At 49.5% G+C, this 19,954-nt stretch overlaps 2 protein-coding genes across 4 annotated transcripts in view; one reads left to right on the top strand and one right to left on the bottom strand.

The window, feature by feature from the left end:
- Window positions 1-11,272: 11,272 nt before the first annotated feature.
- Window positions 11,273-19,954, top strand: part of LOC120951617 (uncharacterized) — a 29,798-nt gene continuing 21,116 nt past the window's right edge. Inside the window, exons 1-2 of one of the 2 annotated variants that reach the window (XM_049610876.1) lie at window positions 11,273-12,838; window positions 18,404-18,478. In XM_049610876.1, the coding sequence (XP_049466833.1) occupies window positions 18,428-18,478 (51 nt within the window). In that variant the 5' untranslated portion in view covers window positions 11,273-12,838; window positions 18,404-18,427. The remainder of the gene's footprint in view (window positions 12,839-18,403; window positions 18,479-19,954) is intronic. The other variant, XM_040370429.2, reaches the window with a different exon arrangement.
- Window positions 13,608-17,751, bottom strand: LOC120951646 (uncharacterized). Of its 2 annotated transcripts, none has more exons than XR_007453353.1 (2): window positions 14,053-17,751; window positions 13,608-13,925 (listed from the first exon to the last, which is right to left on the bottom strand). XR_007453353.1 is itself a non-coding variant. In XM_049610883.1 (2 exons), the coding sequence occupies exons 1-2, from the start codon at window positions 14,772-14,774 to the stop codon at window positions 13,775-13,777; spliced, it is 435 nt and encodes a 144-aa protein (XP_049466840.1). In that variant the 5' UTR covers window positions 14,775-15,150; the 3' UTR covers window positions 13,608-13,774. The 2 variants fall into 2 exon arrangements, 1 of the variants encoding a protein (XP_049466840.1); XM_049610883.1 differs by having other exon boundaries at window positions 14,491-15,150.

The following is a 19,954-nucleotide window of genomic DNA, read 5'->3' as shown; positions in this document are numbered from 1 at the left end:
AGGCACGGCACGGTGGTTCTTCAGAGAACGGCTCCTTAACTGGAGGGAAAGAAGAAGACGAAGAAAAAAAAGACGGGAATGTTGCAGAACCGGGACGGCGGTACGGGGGCGAAGGGATGGGAAAAACCTTCACACAAGATATAAGTCAAACAGGTACTCCATCAAGTGGCCGTTTTTCTTTTCGCTCGACGCTCGGGTGAGGATTTTGTTGCGACGTTTTTGTTGCTGTTGTTGCAATTCTTAACCGGTCACCCCGGGGTCCGGTTGTGTTCAGAGTTGAAGAGGCTCAACCGCTCATCCCTTACCCCCCCCCCTCCTGCGACCCTGCTGTCTTGCTCCCAATGTCCGGTAAAGGAAGAGGTACAGCAGCAGCAACGGCAAACGAAAAAACACACAGACATAGCGCACTGACGGGCTCCTCCATGGCGAATGACAAGCTGCCGGCTGCTACCGGACATCCCTGGGTGGGCATGGAGCGGAGGAGGAGAAGGAGGGGCAAACCTTTGCTGCACCATTCCCATTTTTGAATGGGATGCGGCGGAAAAAGCAGTCGAGCGAGAAAAGTGGTTTGCGCGAGGCGTTTGCTTTCCTTCCACAGACGCGGCAAAAAAAGACCCCCATTCTTGGGAAGATGGGCCTGCGTCCAGCAGCAGCAGCAGCAGCAAAACTGGCCAGCACAGTTGGAGCGAAGAAAAAGTGGACTCCACAAACCGGCCAACCATCAAGCCCACCGGTTGCAGATGGCACGGTGGCAGGGCACTGCAAGATGTCCCAAGAGTCGCAGGGGTGTGGGAAGGCTCCATCTTATCGATAAAAATAAAATAATATAACAAGCCGTACGCCCGGGAGCGGTGATCAAATGTGTGCGCCAGTGGCCGGCCACTCGCCCTGGAACCGTCACTTCCACCCCGCTCCCTCTCCGCCCCCCCCCCTCCACACACACAACACTCAGGAAAAGCCGGACTTCAAAACCCCAAAAGCGGAGATCGGGCCCGGTTTCCGTTTCGGGGTTTTGGGCCCGACGGAAGAAGGTAGGAGCTTACAGTCTGGGCTCACGGACTGACACACACACACGGCCGGGTGGAAACACCGGCGGGCACGAAAGTGAGGTTTTGTTTTCATTTTGATTTGTTTGCTTGTTGTTGTTGTTGTTGTTGATGGAGTGCGTCTCTAAACTAGTTTTAGGTCGATCGACCGCACCGATTCGCGCAGCCGATCTAACGCAGCGCAGCCAAGCTGATTCCGATTGACAGTTAGTCAAACGTCAACGCTTCTGGAACAAGACAAAAGCAACAACAACAACGGCAGACAACACTCGCATGTATTGTGCTCCATGAATCTTTCGTTGTGATTCATTCATATGAATCTTCAGCGATGAATGATTCGAACCTCGAATCGAATCTCACAAGATTCATGAACCTCCAAAGATTCCTGAATCGAGAAAGGAACATGAATCTAACGATTTATATTTTTAATTTTAGACTTGTATTTTACTATCTCAGAAGATAAGAAAAAGTCATCTTTTTGGAGAATACGACACCTACGCGGTCACGCCCGTCGATACAGGCTTTCGGGACTTATTTGGTACCACGCAACCGATCAGATCCTCTAGAAGTGCCAAGAGCACCAGATCCTCATTATGCAACGGCATCACTTTACTTGGAAGTTGATCCGGCTGTTAGAATCCACCATGAACGGGGTGCAGTGCATGGTGAGATTATCAAACTTAATGACGGAATCGTTCGTATCCCACGGGGATCTGAGGCAAAGCGATGGACTCATCTGTCCGCTCTTCAACATCGCCCTGGAAGGTGTCATTCGAGGCGCGGGGCTAGACAACGTCATCCGTGGTACGATCCTCTACCGGTCTTTCCAATTTCTTCGCGGATGACATCGACATCATTGGCAGGACAACAGCGAAGGTATGTGTGGCGACTCAAACGCGAAGCAGCAAGAATTGGATTGAGCATCAATGCGACGAAGACGAAGTTACCGGAGACCCAGACCATCTAGGAAGACCGCACGAAATGTGAGATATGTCGCACATTTATTTGGCCGGTGGTTCTTTTGGACCATCTGAACGGAGGATGGAATCACTCTGGGCGTGTTTGAGCGACGCATCCTCCGGATTATCTTTGGCGGTGTGTTCGAGCATGGAGCGTGAAGGAGAAGGATGAAACACGAGCTTGTTGAGCTAGATGGATCATGTACTGGATCATGTGAAACAAGACCTGTTGCAGATCGAGTGCCTAAATGGATGGGAAGCTGCAGCCAGGGACAGAGCATCCTGGAGAATGATTGTTGATCGGGAATGTCATGACGACGTGCTCCATCGTGAGCAGGCATACAAGAAAGAGACGATTAGTCAATCCTTGCTACAAGAGGACGGGTCCATATGAGGCTTGAAGTCATGACAGACATGTTGTTCAAATCACGTTATGCGAGAGTTGATGACGATATCTCATGTTGATATCTCATGAGACCTACACTAAAGACACTAAAGAGTCGTAAATTTCTGTAGCTATTATCATGAATCTCTAGTCTCTATAGATCCGAGCTATCTGAAGATTCGTGAATTTCATGACATTCATTCTTCAGAGATTCATGAATCTTCAGAGATTCGGAGATTCTTGAATCATCGGAGCAATTTATGAATCTTTATGGATTGATGAATCTATTGATGAATTTTCAACTTTGAGATTCAAATTGATTTATTAGTTTCAAACATTTGTTCAGCTTCACGAATCTGAATGAGAGTTGCTCATCTCTAGCCTGCACCAGTGCTTTCTCTCCTACTACAGGTTTAGTGTGTGTGTGTGAGTATGTGTGACATCATTTTTTTCGGGGCGGGTTCTATCAATCACAGCACGTCATCATTGATTCGCCAATTGACCACCCTTTTCCCCCTTTTGCGTGTGTATGCGTATTTGACAGCAAACGTTTTATGCAGCAATTGCCTGGGTGGTATGCTGGTGCGCCGATAGCGGACGATAAGGCACGGGCCGGCACGACAGCCGCTTTCCAAACGAAATCCGGGACGGCTGGCGCGAGGGCGCACCGACGCATGCAAGCAAATCACGACGCACCAAAGCCCGGCTGACCCGGTATGCTGATGAGCAGGCAAAATCACCGACACCGACCACGCATGATACGCAGGTCAACCTGCAAGACGCGGCCGCATTGCACCGACGCGCTGCATGCCAATTCGCTGCTAACGACACGTGTTTTGCACACGTTATTCCGTCCATCTCCACTGGTAATATGTGTGTATGCGTTAGTGTGTGTGTGTGTGTGTGTGTGTTTGCAGATCGGGATGGGCGGCCCAACGATTCTTGGCCCGCCCGCGTGGTGCTGGATCCCAAAAAAACACCTCGGACTTTTCCAGCCGTCTACCGGATCTTCCGGGCGTGTGTGTGTGTTTGTGTGTATTTTCTCTGGTACACAACGCACGGAATTTCATCTCCTCCCCTTCCACCTTCGTCACCGAACCCGGCTTGTGGGGCCAAATTCGCCCGTCATTCATGCCCGAGGTCGTGTTTCGACACTTTTATTTCGTGCCCGCGTGTGAAAACGTCGCTGTCGCTGGAAACTCTGACCTCATTTGGCTGGAATCCACTTAACGTTTTTTCCTTCTTCTTCCCGTTCTTCTTCTTGATCTTCCTTCTCTTCTATTTTGTCCCTTTTCTTCGCTCCCCTCTCGCTGCTCCCTTCCACTCCGGTCCTGCGGCAACAGTAGACGGCGGACGGCACATGCCGCGGAAGCCGCAGCCACTCACTCTCACTTCTTCGGGAGCACTTGGCCGGGTGCTGACAGCGTCCAGGGGGGAAAGGGGGTAGGTTCCCGTGCGCATCGTTCGCATCTCGCAGCAGTGACATTCCATCGCTCTCCCTTTCGGCCGCCCGCGTGCCCGATGCTGCTCGCACGCACCCGGGGCCGCAGCCTCTCTCGCTTTCTTTTGCATTTGCGCCGGCCGACCCCGTGCCCACCATGGGGCCTGGCTCTTGCCGACGACGTCGCAAGCGTTTGCCGACCCAAGCAGCCGGTCAAGCGTCTGCCCTACTGCCGCACAAACGCCGGTGCGTCGTCCGGCTTGAAAACCATATGCGATGGGAAGCCGACGGGCCCCGCCAATCAATATGCCGGCAAGGGGCTTCCAGCGGGGAAACGTTTTGAGTGAATGGAGGGGAGGGGAGGGGGCGAATGGAATAAGGGAAAATATTTGTGACTGATTTCTTTTTTTTTTGTTTTTGTTCCTTCTTATCTACCCTAATGGTATTTTCTTTCCCTTTCGTTCCGTTTCGCTGCGAAAACCCTTTCCCGCTGTCGAAAGAAGATCCCTTTGCAAGGTCGAGGGGAAGGGAGGGGGCTTCAATCGGAAACTGGTCAGTTGCCAGGCTGCCCAATCCTTCGCGTGAATCACGTGCATGCGTCTTCTTCTACTTCTTCTTCTTATTTTTTTATATTTTTCCCTCTTCTCTGTCTCGTCCGCCGGGATGCCGATGGGAAGCTGGCCGGCTTCTGCACTTGACTAATGGGTTTCGAATCACTGCAACCACCGCGCGTACTGCAAGGTGCGTGGCTGCCATTCCAAACGTACCCTAACCCCTCCCCTCCTCTCCCACCTGGTTCGGTTGCAGTTCTGCAGCTTGATGGCATTTCCCGTGCAATACGCTTGATGTGTGTGTGTGTATGTTTTTTCTTGGCTGTTGTTGTTTGCGCTTGGTTTGTTGTTGGTATCACTTTTCCCATACCGGGGGGCCCGATCCGGATCTCCGGCAGCCGTAAAAGGCACTAGAAGCGCTTCCCGTGGAAATCGATAGCAGTGGGGAAGGAGGGGAGATAGGGAGAGGATACCCGTGAGGAAACATCAAATCCGGGTGGAAGAGCTCTCTCTAATGATGAGCCAAAAAAGGGGAAAGAAAAGCTCATAAATACCTACTAAAAATAGCAATTGTCAACAGCACGGAGAAGGTGAAGGTGGGACCCGATGCAGGTGAAACCCCCCCCCCCCTCTCCCTTTATTAGGTTTTCCCTTTTTTCTGCTCTTCTCCATCGCGAGTGGATGCAACGCGATGCAACGCTGAGTAAGTCAATAGTGCCGGTGATGTTGATACGTCTCAATGTTTATGTACCTTACCAGATTCTGGCCGTGCACTAATGCCCCGCACTGGGTCAACCGCACGACGGTGTTTTGGAGGGGCAGCTAACTACGGCATTGTTTGACGACGCGGTGCACAATAATGCTTTGGGGTATAAATGGTTGGGACAATACATTTGATGTCCGTTTGTCTATGGTTTGAATGTTGTTGGTAGAAATTCTAAACCATCACACCATGTCCAGCGTCAGGTTTAAGTTTTTGGAATGTGTGTTTTTGTTCTGGCCTTCTTCTTTGATAGTATTCAATACCTCCAAAATGTCCCGAGCTCTTGTGTTCCAGAGAAGACAACGTTGTTGTCCCAGCAACTGTTCCATGAAAAGAAAGTAGCACTCCAAGATATTGGAGCTCTACTTGATCGGGAATCTGCAAACCGTGTGTAGACTAAATTTTGGCGTTGAATTTATTCAATTTATAGACTTACAGCTCAACAAGGATGAAACAATGTCGTTAGGTACTTGCAATCTAGTATTGAGAGCATCTCATCATGTCTAGACTTGTGCTATGCTCTATGAAGCGCATCAACGACCTCGATCCGATTACGGTGATTGAACGGCAATCGTCGATTCGAAGACGGCCGGTGCAATGTGTTTGTCATAAGGCATTTCATTGTGCGGTGTGTTTTTACTCTTTCTTTTTCGGTGTGCACTTCTTAAACAGACCTTTCTTTCTATGAATTTTCGGCACGAGTCGACTGGGGTCAGCAGGAGTCAGAGTCTGAGATTAAATGCCTGATCATAAGACTCTGTACAGCCCTGACGCCGATTAACACTGCCTCCGGTAGACTCTGATTTCGAACGACTTCTACTCCGAACGACTCCGACTGCGGACGATTCTGGTCGACGCCGAAAGAATCCGATTCCGGACAACTCCGACCGACTCCCGATGGCTTCGAATGATTTCGGACGACTTGGGACGACTTCAAATAACTCCAGAAGACTTCGACTCCGACTCCGGACGACTCCAGGGACTCTGGACGACTCTGGACGACTCAGACTCCGGACAACTCCAGGCGATTCCGGACGACTTCAGACGATTTCAAACGGCTCCAGATGCTGGGTGGACCTACCTTCCGGAGTTGGTTCCGAAATTTTTCGAGTCGGATCGTAGTCGACTACGGATTTTCGCCAACTTTACCCATCACTAGTCTAGCGACAGGCCTGGACCAAACGATACCGCGATAAGGTCCTAAGGAGTTGTTGGAACCAAGAACAGACATTCATTCTTGGATATGATGGACATCTTTTCCAAGATTATGTAAAAAAAAAACAGATAACACATTTGATAAAATTAAATAAAAGCTCAAGACAGCAGTGTCTATCAAAAGATCATGAAAAACTCCAATATTTTTAATTGCCAAATAGAGCTGCAAGAAACTTGGAGCTTATGTCACAATATTGAAGCTGTTAAACTAGCGAATTATCTTTTTAGGCTTTTGTTAATATGCATTTAGGATATCATATATCTCAAGGAAAATGGAAGTTCAAATGAGTAGAACAGGGGGATAGCATAGATTCTCCATGATGGTATTACAAGAATTACTACTGTATACTGTGCAGGATAGCGTACCCTAAAGAACGTATCCTCCATTGACAACTAATAAAAAGGAAATGACAAAAGAAAAGCGATAAAAAGCTATGTTTCCTCCATTCCCTCACCCTTCGCGGCCAAAGAAAGCAGTACAAAAGAAAATGAAAACAACGGCAAGACAACTGCAGAAAACTGGTCGAAAAGGGAAATGAAGGTCTGGAATGTGCGAAATGGGGGGAGGAGAAAAAAAGGGAAAGATGCGAACAGATGAAGCGAACGAAGAGCCGCGAAAAAAAGGTGCAGAAGGGAAAACATTCACATGTGCAAAACTGGCAGGCTCCTAAACCTACCCGAGAAAGAGTGGAGGTAGAGAAAGGGGTTGACAACCTACTAAACCTGAGAACCGAAAGAACGAAAGAGAGTCGACAGAAGAAGATGATGAAAAACAAGTAGTAGCAGCAACAAGTCTCACACACAGACACACACACGCACAACAAAAGCCTCCCGGTCGCTAAAATAAAAGCGCAACGTACAACCCGAAACGAGCGGCAGTAGGAAGGCGAGTGCAAGAGTGAGCGACAGGGACAGGAAGGGAGGAAAGAGGGTTGAAACAAAAATTGGCAAACATTTTGCGCCCGGGGAAGAAAGTCGCGCGCGCGCGCTCGCGCACTCGCTCGCGGAACAGAAAGCTTGTGAACTGAATAAAGATATATAAAACACGCAAATAACACTATCACTCAAAATTCGCACTTTCCAAAAAACGGAACGAGCTTTTCTCGTTACGTTTCACCGTGGAACCGGCCAAACCCAGCGGCATCGCCTAGATGCCCTTCGCGCGAGCTGGTGCCCTGTTCTTTCTCTCTCTCTCTCTCTCGCTCGTTCTAGCGACAACACACCGGTGTAGGTTATGCCTCGATGGGAGCAAAATTCCACGAGCTAGTTTGGCAATGGCAAGCTGAATGGGGCTTGGAATGATTCGATCGGTGAAAGAGATGTTGGGCGATGGTTGGGCATTAAAAATTGGGAGAAGTTGACGAAATTGAAGGACATTTGTTAGATACAGTCAGCTGATGCGCTCCAAGATCGGACTTAATGCATCTCCAAACAAATAGAAAACTACGAATGCTATTAATGGGTGTTATGGAAACTTACCGTGTAGTTGATGAAGGTATAATTTCATCCCTAAATCATCAGTTTCATCGCTGAATTCATTTTCCTCCGGTAATTGTTTATGATTTTTTTTTTCATTATTCAGGAGGAACGGTCCAATAAGGCCGTATTGCTTAAAAGTAGAGAATACAAATTTATTTCATGGCGCTTCAATCCATATTAGCTGGGAGACAGTTCCTTTCTATCAAACTTATCATTAATTCATTTCTGATTGGTTGCTTATAACTATAACATCATATATGTAATAGACTTTATTTTCAATCCGAAGTTAATCATTTTCCAGCAATTACAATTCAAAACAATTCATTCTGATCCACTTGATAAGCAATCAGATCTTCAACGCTCTGTGATTCGATGAGGTTTATGTGGAAATTTACTACTACATGCTCGAAAGTATACAATGTAAAAGTAAACGTTTGGTCAGAATCCACAAGGAGATAGTAAGATATCAGAAACTTCAAGATCTTATCCAACAGAATCTAAAATATCAGACAACGGAAAGCCACAAAAGAATGCGAAACGAACATCACGATTATAGACATCATTGGTTTGAGGCTCTTCTATGTAGCAGAAGCCTACCAAGGGATCGGCAGAGAATCTCGGATTGCAGATTAACGAAGCAAAGACCAAACTGATGGTGGAAACATCAGCGGCCCTAGCAATAATTAATCCTAATTTACGTTAGCGTGAACATTTGAAGTCGTCCCTGAATTCACCTTTTCTCGGGTCAACAACGACAATAGCTGCGTTGCGTGCAAGGATGCTGGCTGCAAGGACCGGTCATTCTACAGCCTGAGAAATCAGTTCACCTGAAAGAACCTGTCGCGACCGACGAAACTGGGGCTATATAGCATATATAGTATCGGTACTCACATACACATCTGAGACATGAACACTACCCAAATCTGACGAAACCCTCTTAGCCGCGTTCGAGAGGAAGATACTGAAAAGGATCCTTGGTCCCGTATGTATGGAGGGACAATGGAGGAGCCGTTATAATGAAGAGCTCCGATGGGCTGGCCATGTTGTACGCATGGAAACGGACGACCCAGCCCGTAAAGTATGTTTGAGCAATCCACAGACACAGGACAGAGGACAGAGGAGGCATGGTAGGCCCCAATTGAGGTAGCAGGATGACGCAGAGGCGTCCGCCATTAAGGCCGGGATAACGGATTGGCAGACGAAGATACGCGACCGTGAGCGGTTTCGGACACTTCTGAGGCAGGCCAGGACCGCGAAGTGGTTGTAGCGCCGGATAAGTAAGCATCGATTTGAGCTTCTCAAGTATTCGTGACTCAGAAATTCTGTGTAAAGGATTTAGGAATAGCAGTAAGTAGCGTAAGTAGACCACGAAAGACAGAGTTAATAAACATAAATAATCGAGGCAGTCAAGAAATTCAATTCAAAGTTAACATTTTGGCAAGAGCCTATGCATGGATACTGTAACGATTCCCTTTAAATGCATAATATTATGTTAGCATCTTAGAGGATTTCAAATTTTGCAAATTCTGTCTACTACTCTGCCCTAAAACCATTTCCAATTAAACCTCATACGCTCTTCAAGGCTCTAAAATCCCTACCCGATATTCACAACATCTTACTATCCTACCAAGGTTCAGAGTGATACCTGCCGGATCGCGACTTTCGTCCCAAACAGTCGGAAGTGGCAGAAGTCTGATCCGGATCTGGGGGTAAACGCCCGGCTCATCATTATTGCCCGCACATAGCACGCGCGCCTCGAGGTTCCGATTATACAGTGGCCTCAAAATAATGCATTCCATCCCACTCGCAGCACGGAATGGGCGCATCCCATTCGTGCACCGAAACCTACCGTGCCACCGGAGTGCTTCGGCAGTAACATCGCCGGAAGGCAGCGTCCAGCGGAAAGGCTGCGGGGTTGTGTCACTAGCAAAAACTGGCCGAAACTGCGGGAAGCAAAGAAACCAAAGAACAAGAAAAAGAAAAAAAAGAAGCAGGAGACGCACCATCCCAACAGACTTCACAGCCATCACAAACAAACAACGCAGCGGAATTCTAATTGGTCGAAAGTGGTACGAGCTAGTGTGGTTCGCAACTGTTGGGGTGGACAGATTTTTTTTTCTTCTGTGCTTGCTGCTACTGTCCTTACCGATCGGGGAGGAGCGGGGGTGCGGTGGCCGTTGAAAAGGTGCGCCTAACGGGTGTGCCCGGCGGGGCACAGTTTCGGGCTTCGGCCGGTTGCAATCGAGCGAGTTCCCTGCTGGTGGTCACTTAGGTGAGGCGGCGAGGAGCGATCGGGAGGCAAAAAAAAAGCGGGTCATAATCGGTGTGCAAATGTTGATCGCAATCGCAATGCCGCCCGATTTCATCGATTGGACTCTGTCCGGGAAAATTGGTCCACCGGCGGGCACCGTTTCGGGCTTTCCCTGCTCCGCCGGGCGAGCAACGGATTTTGGGGGGGGGGGGGGGGGGGACGAAAAGCGGCGAACCGAAACAAAGCAAAAAAAAAGGTAATTGATTAACAAAAATTAAAGCAACGCATCCTTCCGGCACGTGGCTAGGTGGGATGCTTTTCGCGCAGCTTCTGCACCCAGTGACACCTTCAGCAGCCCGTCCGGGCTCGGCTGCACAATCAGGTCAACGATGCCACGGTGCGCTGGGTTTTCGAATGACCAGAACCGTTTTTTTTCATTTTTTTTGTACGACAACCGTGTTACTATGGCCATTAAACGGTTGTGTTTATTTACTGTGTGAAGAGCTGATGTGGGTGCAGCCGGCCTGCTCATCGTGCCGACCCGGCATGCAAAAAAGGCTCCAGGCCCTCGCGCTTGCACAGCACAATTAATCGCGGAGGGGGAGGGATTATTTCGATAAGCTCATTTTACAGCGCCGGCCGTTTGGATCAGGCACTTACACCTACCTCCCCCCCCCGCCCTCGACGGTCCGGTTTGGGCGGTGTGTAAGCGGTACACCCGTCTCGATGCACACCAGCCTTTGAATGTTTGCCTTTGGACGTGGAACTGCGCATTAGAGGACTAATCCTTACAAATGGGTTTGATATGCGTGAGAAGCAGCTTGCACGGGTAGACTGGGCGACGACTGGGCCGTGGCGCGACCGGTTTGTATTGGATTGGATTGGATATTGCAAGCTCTGAGCTGGCACCGCTTCCCGCGGCTGATGAGTGCTCGACCCAGTCGCGCATTAGGTCACCGGTCGGCGTCCGGGAGCGTCAAGAATGAGAACTTGACCTTGAGCGAGCTCGAGCAGCGCACTGTTGAACCTGTTTTTGGGAACAGACGGGTAAAAGGGGGAAATAGGCCCGGTCAGAAGCTTCCCCACCACTGTGCACATCTAGAACGTCCTCCGGTGGCATGCGGTGACCCTTAAGCGAACCCACAAAAAAAAATCCCACAAAAATGGGGAAAAAAAATAGAGGGGAGAACTTTCGCGTCGCTTTCTTTTTCGCAGGCGCTGTGTGCGAGCGAAATGAGATTTTTGCAGAAATGGCACCTTGTATGGGTGATACGACCTGGCCGCTTTCGGGAGGGACAGGTGGCGTGTCAGGTACACCGGGCGAACGCATGTGCGAAGCTGCGTACGCGTACACTCTTCTTTGCCATCTCTCACTCTCTCTCTCTCACTCTCTCTCTCTCTCTCTCTCGTCCATTGCTCTTTCGACACGCACTTTTCCCCCTCCCAGGAAAAGGCACAACTTTTGCTAGTGGAGGCTCGTCCGGCACAGGAAACGTTGGAGAAGAAGTGTTTTTAACTCTTTCTATCATTCTCTCTTTCTCTTTCGCTCGTGTGAATTGTCTCCAGACAGGGGGAGCGATCTGGGCGATCTGCGAGAAAAGAAAGCCGAACGTAGAGGAAGGTTGGCCGTGCTGCTGCTGCTGCTGCTGTGGCCCAGTCACCGCTGCAAGAGTGAGCGAACACGAGCCACAGACACGGAGCCGGAGAGCCGGGTTTTGCTTTCTTCGCGGCGTTCGCGGCCGGGGTCGCTGGATGACCACGTGCGTGCGTGTGTGTGTGTGGTTGTATCTTTTTTTTTTTTGCGCAATTCCATCAGCTCCAAAACGAGAGCCGAAGAAAGTAGAAAGAGAAGAGCGCGGTGAAAGATAGAGCGAGCATACCATAGCGAGCCCCGCACGGTAAGAAAAGGGCAGCAAAGCGCACCCGTGCGGGGTTTTGCCTGTGAACTAGGGGTGGATGGAGGATGGGGGCCCTGGATGGTGGGGGGCGATTGAAAGCGTGGTGACGCTGCGGTCCATACATCATCATCTGCGCGGGTTTCGGAGGCGCACCTGGGGACACACGGGTGCTCACAGCGGATCGACTATAACGCTGAAAGCAAACAGGTGAATTAAACATTCTGCCATAGACAACCGTGGCGTTCGGACGCGCGGCTACCCGAGATCGCAACAAACAAACAACGGGAAGCACAAGAGAAAAAAATAACAAAACCAAATCTATATACACATACGCACAGACCATCTCAGCGGTCACAGCCAGGGAACCTGGGACCGACGCTAGGTGTGCTTATCAGCAGGCCCTTGCCCAACAGGCAGACAGTACACCTGTGCCGCTCAACACGGACGGATGCTGGGAGTGGCGCCGTAGCCCGGTGGCGTGAATTTTGCAGTTCAAATTGACAGTTGGTGCCGTGCGCAAGAAACACATTGCCGGACAGTGAGCGTGGTGTTGCTTTCGTTCGTGCCGCGTTGGAACAGTGTTTCGCGTTCGGGATTTGATATTCTTTACTGTACGTGCAAGTGCCTAGCTGCCAGCGAACCTAGTATCATTAGTAGCAGTGCAGTATCTTGCTCTCGCCGTGGAAGTTACGCAAAGATTGTTGCGACTGTGAACTAACTGGTGGTTTAAGATTTTCGAATTTCGAAAACAAAACAAGCAAGTGATAGTGACCCGTGCTATCGTTACGCACGGTGACAGTTGTCTGGTGGTTTACAGCGGTACGCGCGCAACCAGTGAAATAATAACAAGGTGAGCTAACGGTGTAATAAACCGTGTGTGTGTGTGTGTCTATGTGTCTGTGTGTGTGTTTCTGTGTGTGGGTGTGATCTTTTCACCCAACCGGCCTCGTATCTAGTCCACTAGTGAACACGTCTGCTCCGGATTAGCCTGGGGATATTAGTTGAGTATCCCAAAATCCCAACAAGTCTAGCATGTTCTTCCTCCAATCTTTGGCCCTGCCCTCGTTGGTCGGTTGTATGCACCTGAAATATCCCGACCCGGCTGCGCGGTCTTGCCGATCTGGCAAAGACACTTCGTCTATCAACAATCAATATCGAAACCAAGGGTTCGTCGCCTGTCGCGGCGCTGCCTCTGCCTTCAACCAATCTCTAGGCTTCCACTATTATCGATCGATTGTACATGCGCGGGGCCGTACGTACTTACGAGGAGAGTGTTTGTGTGTGGTTGTGTGTGTGTGTATGTGTGTGTGCGTGCCCACGGGGTCGGCGCACTGGGCGAAAGATTTCGCGCCGGGCAAGACAGGAACCGTTTCTTTGTCTTTTTTCAAAAAGGTCGACGCACGCAGCACTATTGAAAGTGCACAGTCGGTTGCAATCAGTCGCACGGTTTCATCATCTATCGCGATGGGAAAGCGCTCTACACTTTAATTGTGCGTACGCGTATCAGCAACACTACACTACAATAGTGGGAGTGAGGCAGGTGTGTTTGCGGTGGGCAGAAGATGAACAGGAAACGAGCGTTGTGATAATGGAAAATGCACAAACAAAAAACGCTGAAGTAATGGAGCGCACCTGCTCTTGAAGATTTTATTAGAGGCTTGTTGTGTTTTTGTTCTTTCAGAAAAAAAATAAAATGAAAGGACACGCTCAAGTAGTCCACGTTTCGGCTGCGCTTTACGTACGTCGCCGCACACAAAAAAGCATCGCGTTGAATCGTTTTTATTAATCATATTAAGGCGAGAAAAACGTTTTGCTCATGGTTTGCTGCCTCCTGCAAGGGGTTCGTCGCTTGAGCACGTCCTCTTCCCGTAATGCAGCGTAACTCAGGGGAATAGTTGGAGGGCGGCGGGAATCTTGGGACATTTGGGTCACGAAGGCTAGGAACGACAAAAAAAAAGCACAAGAAAATGAAATACTTAGAAATTAGGGAGAAAATTGGCAAAAAATAATAATAATAAAACACCCCAAAATCAGGCTAATAAGTTTTGTCCATCGGAACCGTACCGTTTGCCACCGATTTTGCGCACCGCTATTAGCTAATGCACTCACATCAGCCGCAAACCTCCCGGCCCAAACCTGTTGATTAAAATCGCTGCTTAATTTTGGAACCAGGAAACCGTGACGTTCGTGCCGATTGCCGTAATGCTGCTCCGGTACGTCCCCGTTACACTCACACACACACACACACACCCATCATCTAAGCGGCTGGGGCGTCCGGTGCGGATAGATGAAAAATCATAAATAATATATTACCAAGAGGAATGGCGGGAAACGCGTACCACACGATTTATACCTGTTTTTCCGCGTGCGTTGTTCTTTCGAGGTTAGCTCATTAATTTTTACATCCGCTAGCGCAGATGGGAAAGTTTTTTTTTTTGGGAATTCGTGTGGGACACAGAACGGCACAACAAGAGAATGTGGAATGTGGCTCCTTGTGCACACCTGTCAACTTTCGCCAACGGGCTGGGCTTCGCTGCAATTGGAGCTGGCTGCTGGCAGTAGGTTAGTGAGGCGAATACCGTAACGTAGCCGTTCCCCTGGTGAGCGGGTTTTGCTGGAGACGGTGAAGAGTCGACGGTACATTTGTCTGGCGGCTTCATTTTGGTGTACTGGAGAATCTTCGTCTGCTGCGGCTTCAAGCCTCGAGATTCACCCCGGTAGCTGATAGATGGCGCTGCAGCCTTGGGGAGTTTTGAATAGTTGACACGTGGTTGATAGTTGCACATTCCGGACAGGGAGGTAGGGAGGGGGTATGTTCTTTTGCCCGGGCCGTCACAGACGGCCACCGGGTTCTCGATGTAAGTAAATTGGAAAAATAAACAAGAAGTTGAATAGCTAAATCCAAATCTTTTAGCTATGCCAACATCTTGCCAAGTTGCCAATTTGAGGGGCGCTTTGCCAAGAACTTTGAAACCTTTTTTTACACCCACAGACACAGACACATACACACACACACACACACACACACACACACACACACGGGGGCATAAATCCGCAGTCAGAGTTTTGGTAACACCAGAGGCAAATAGCCAGAAGGGGATGATCCTGTTTGACGCCGATGCTTCACGGTTCGCTGCTCGCTCGAAACTGATTGAGCCGTGGTGCCGGTGTTACGCAGCAAGACATCGGATTAGGGATCCACCACCGCCAACTATTTGGCACCCGGATCACGTACCATCCTCGGCCCCACCGCTGTAGAATGGCTCTCGCGGCCAGGGACTAGGGGACACGGCCAAAGGAAGACGCGCACGGAAGGTGTACGTACGCCCTCATAAAGAACGCAATAGGAAAGAATGAAAATGAATGAATAATTATAAAACACACACACACACACAAAAAGCACGCTGCTTCAACGAATTTTCGTGGCTCCCTGCCCATCAAAACCCCACGGCCCTGGGCTCGCTCTGAGCCCTCGTTACGCATGCAGCCAGCGTCGGGCGCAAAGCGCAAACAATGTATCTCTGTGCGTATGTGTGTGCGCGCGCATGATGCGAGGTGTCAATGGTACGAGGTCTGCGGGGTCGCGCGCGCTTCAGCCGTCCATTTCGGGACCGGGCGATTACGATTACGCGCACCAAACACGGGACCCGGCCGGGGAGGGTGTACCCTTTTTTGGGAGGCCCCGGATGAGACCGCTCCGCCCGGATGACCGGCGTGCTGATTAGCATGCAGCACATCCCGCCTGCCTGCCATCGTGGCAGGGGGCTTCAGGCCGGAGAAGCTCCCGAGGAAGCGGGACTTCCTGCGCGACGCGCACACCCTTAGATGGTCGGGGGTCCGCGCTCGAGCCGACAATCGGCTTAGGCCGGGCGCGCGCGCACTGTGGCAGCGGATGCACACGCAATGAGCACGTACACACACACACATACACACACAGAAGAGGAGAAGGGACAGTACTGGCCGGGATCGAGCGACAGGTGATTGAGGGGTAAATTGAGTTGCACACTGTCGCAGGGCCCCAAAAGCAAGCTGCAGCGCCCGTTTGTTGTGGCCAAAATTGGACGGTGACCGTTCGGGTGGCACTTTGGCAAGCGGTAATGACTCATGGAACAAGTGTCGAACGTGTCCAGCAGCGCTATAGCGCGCGAAGCGGTTAAATTGCTACTTCCTTGCCCCGTTACAATCAAACGACTTCAACCGGCAGTAAAGCGACGAACCCGGTTGAATTCTTTTTTTTTTTAAACGACAGAGCAAATTATGGAAAATAATTGACAATTGTCTATAGTTCCAAGTGCACCGGTATTTGCTGCCGCTATGTTTTGTGCGTATATTGTGCACAACTAATTTATGAACAAACCGATGAAAAAATTCGATAAGAGCTATCAGAGGAGGTCCACCGTTGCTAGAAGTATATGAGTGTAAATCACTTAACTTACTGTGCAGTAATATGAAATATTGATTCGAAGAGTTAAACTAAACCTAAACTACTTTTTTTTTACCTGACGGTAGCAAACGCACGCATACTTCAGCTAGAAAAACATTAAAGTTCAAAGCTTAGGGCGCTGCTGGCACATCAAATGCCCTCGGGAGGTTGCGCTGATTATTTCCTCGCTTTACAGGCAGCTATCGTGGTGTCAGGGACTTTCAGCCTCAATGCAAACCATGGCATTACCCCTATCAAGCCGTTCAAGCTCTGCGGGCGGTAGGGTGTTGGCCCCTCGAGAGTCAAAACGCAGAGAGCAGATAAGACCCAACAAGACCCCAACGGCAAAACCAAAAATTCCCTTTCACCTGCACGCACACGGTGCTGATGGCCTGAGTAGTGGTGGAAAAAGGGAGAAGGAAAAAGGTACGATAGTGTAAAGACCGTGGTGCGGAGATGGAAGGTTCTGACGGAGCTATTCTGACAGCTGCGGAAGTTGTACATTATGCATGCTTAGATTGGATCAAGATAAATACATGGCCAGTGTCAATGTTAACTGTTGCATCCTTATTGTCTTTACTGATCTGCATCTTTTTACTGATCGCCATAAATACGAGCGAATAGCCTGCAGTCCGATGCAGATGAACTGATGCTCACTCCACTGCAGGTAGCAGTGTATCTATGAGTGCAACCCATCCTGCCATAAAACGGCAGAGAGAGAGAGAGAGGGAGAGAAAGAGAGAGAGAGAGAGCGAAAGATAGAGAGAGAGAGAGAGAGAGAAATAGAGAGAGATATTGGGAACCCGCTCTTTCCATTTATGTAAATTCATTTCCCTCCAATTGGGCGGGCAAACAACAAGCAGCAGCACCGCGCTTCACCCGCCAGAAACAAAAAAAAAAACGCAACGGTACCATGAATAATCGATTAGCTCCCGATTAGCGTGCAGCCCAGCAGCTCGATGACGATGCGATGACTCTTGCCTCCCGGCAAAAGCGCTCGGGATGCTGTCGATGGTGTTTGCCCCGTACCGGACCGGCAAATATCGATCGAAAGTAGCAGGCCGTTGTTTGCCCGTTGCAAACAATGTGTCATTGAAATGGTAAATAAAGGGAGTCATAAAATTAAAATCGTCATGATTTGTTTAGTCCCGGGCGGAGTGCGTCCAGTAGCTTCGAGCGGATTGTATGCAGAAACGTCATTCCCGCCATGGAGAATCGTTACATTACATTGCATTGTTCGGCTCCTTCGCTCACCAAGCCCACAGACAAATTACCGTAGCCGCCGAGGTTTGTAGCGCACTAGCGAATGTCTAGCCAGCAGTCTTAAGACGACTGGAAAGCGCCTGGAAGTCGGTGGAAGACGGTGTGAGGCGTGTGGATACTGCAATTCGTCTGACAGGTCTGTTTTTAGCTATTCTGTCTGACAGTACAAGCGGGAGAGCGAAACACTTGCGAGACGACAAGACGGCAGACGCACCGTTTCGCCGACGATGCCCCGTTTACACAAGTGTGCGCCGTTGCTGTTGCAGTGCGAGCGCAAAATCTTTTCCATTGGAGGTCGATGCTGATGCTTCTCCTCTAAGGCGCGTTGCTTTCGGCTGTTCTTAATGATTGGAGCTTGTGCTAAATTTTTGGTTAAAAAAACACACACACACAAACATACACGCTTGACACAAACAGACAAATAACGAAGGGGCAAGTTTATGGCCAGCTACGAAAGAAAAAAAAAACACAAACAAATTGCTCGCTTGCTTGCTAAACTTACGCACGAGGACGGTTAATTTGCTTCTCGCACACAAACTACTTGCGTTCAAATATTTAATCATATTCCCCCATTGTGCGTAACGAAAGACTCTCTAGCGATAAACAAACAACAGCGACTGTGTTTGGTTGTTTCTTTGTTTGCAAGGAAAATAAACTAACAAGACCCAGTGCCCCGACCTTCCCGAGCATTGCCAATTCTAACCTTTCTGCATTCTCTTCTCCTTACAGCGGCACCACAGACAAAGATTGAGCATGCGGCTGACGAGATTATTTTACTCCACGTTACTGATAGGAATACTGCAGGTAGGTGGCGTGCATATAAGTGCATACCATTTTAGGGAGAGTAAAAAATCTCCCGCCCCTCCCCCCCATTTTGTTTGATGTTCTTAACAAACGCTCACACCATCACCATCTACACGAACCACCCTCATCTTATCTACCCTTTTTATTCACCTGAATTCATCGCTTAATCGCAATCGCTGTGGGCAGAGGGACTACCCAACTGTAACAACAGAGTAACTTCCATTCCCGGCTTGCCCTCCTGCTTGTTATCAATCCCGCAACCAACTTGGTGCCTGCCCGCTACAAGTAAGGTACTAACCGCGAGTGCTTTTATGGATCTTTCTGGTTGTTTTCTTATTATTCTGGCAGCGTTGTTCATTACAGGGTATATGCAAAGATTGGTTCATTGTAGCTAGGAGAAATATTCGAGCGAGCGTGAAAAATAGATTAAAAAAACACACATACACACACACACACACCCACTCAATCAACAACATTCAGAACAAGTTCCACGAAATCGGCTCGAAAAGATTCTGAGATTTGAGAAAGATGGTAGAGCTGCTTCGAACGTGATTTGATTGTTCTCTGAATTGGGTACAATATGTGTTGAAGAATAATATAGCTACGAATTTCAATGAGAGGAACAAACTGGCACATCAGCTTCAATACCTCACCCAGATTGTCTGAAGGACAATGCTCTCTCCAAAATTCTAATTCCAAACGCGTTGAACATGGTGCCATTTTAACTTCTAGCTAATTGGTGCCCATTTGTAGCGTAGTGGGAAGCGCACGGTGCTGATACACTTCCGGTCATGGGTTCAAATCTCTTATCATTCTTTCTGAGGGGGCAAGATGTGGATACTTTTTCTCAATGCCTCGTCTAGGTCAGCGGTCTGAAGACCAAATTCCCTGCAATAAATGTGCTTTACTTTCGGGTCTCCCACACCCCCTGCTTCCCTCCTCTCAACCCTTCTGTGTGCGCTTTCTTGGCAGTTGAGGCCGCTTGGCGCAGCAGATCCGCAGCAAACGCCACCGGTTTTGCTGTGGGAAGGGCGAGAAAGGGATGGCTCTTGGGTCGCAGATTATAGAAGGAGAGTAGAAGAGGTAGTCGGGGGGAACCTTCTTTAGTGCGCGCGCGCGCAATGTTGTCCACTTTCTTTTCAAACCCGAACGGTGTGGTGCTGCTTCGCCACTTTCGAAAAGCATCCTCCAAAGCAGAAGCGACCGCGCTTGTTCTTCTGGTCGTTGGCAATGTTGGTGTGTGTGTGTGTGTGTGTGTGTCGTGTTCCTCTCACTTTTTGCCACCGCTTCAGGGCAAACCGGACCCTTCCCGTCGTGCAAGCAGCCTACCGACCGGGCCCGCGAGAAAGTGCGAGAGCGGTAGGCACCAGCACCAGGTGACCGGGGCGGACGGTTTATGATGCTATGTCGGTGGCCCGGTTAGTCGCGTTGGCCCACACTTGGAGCCCGGGCTCGGTTGACAAGCTTTAAGGGGAA

The sequence above is a fragment of the Anopheles coluzzii genome, chromosome X (assembly GCF_943734685.1).
Source record: "Anopheles coluzzii chromosome X, AcolN3, whole genome shotgun sequence".
Classification (NCBI taxonomy): Eukaryota; Metazoa; Arthropoda; class Insecta; order Diptera; family Culicidae; genus Anopheles; species Anopheles coluzzii.
This window is presented reverse-complemented; position numbering and strand designations above follow the sequence as displayed.

Bases quoted from the DNA above. Each gene is read 5' to 3' on its own strand.
- LOC120951646 (XM_049610883.1), bottom strand. From the start codon at position 14,774: ATGTGCAACTATCAACCACGTGTCAACTATTCAAAACTCCCCAAGGCT. The intron at 13,926-14,490 runs GTGTGCACAAGG...TGTCGTTCCTAG, and splicing joins CCGTTGGCGAAAGTTGACAG to CCTTCGTGACCCAAATGTCC.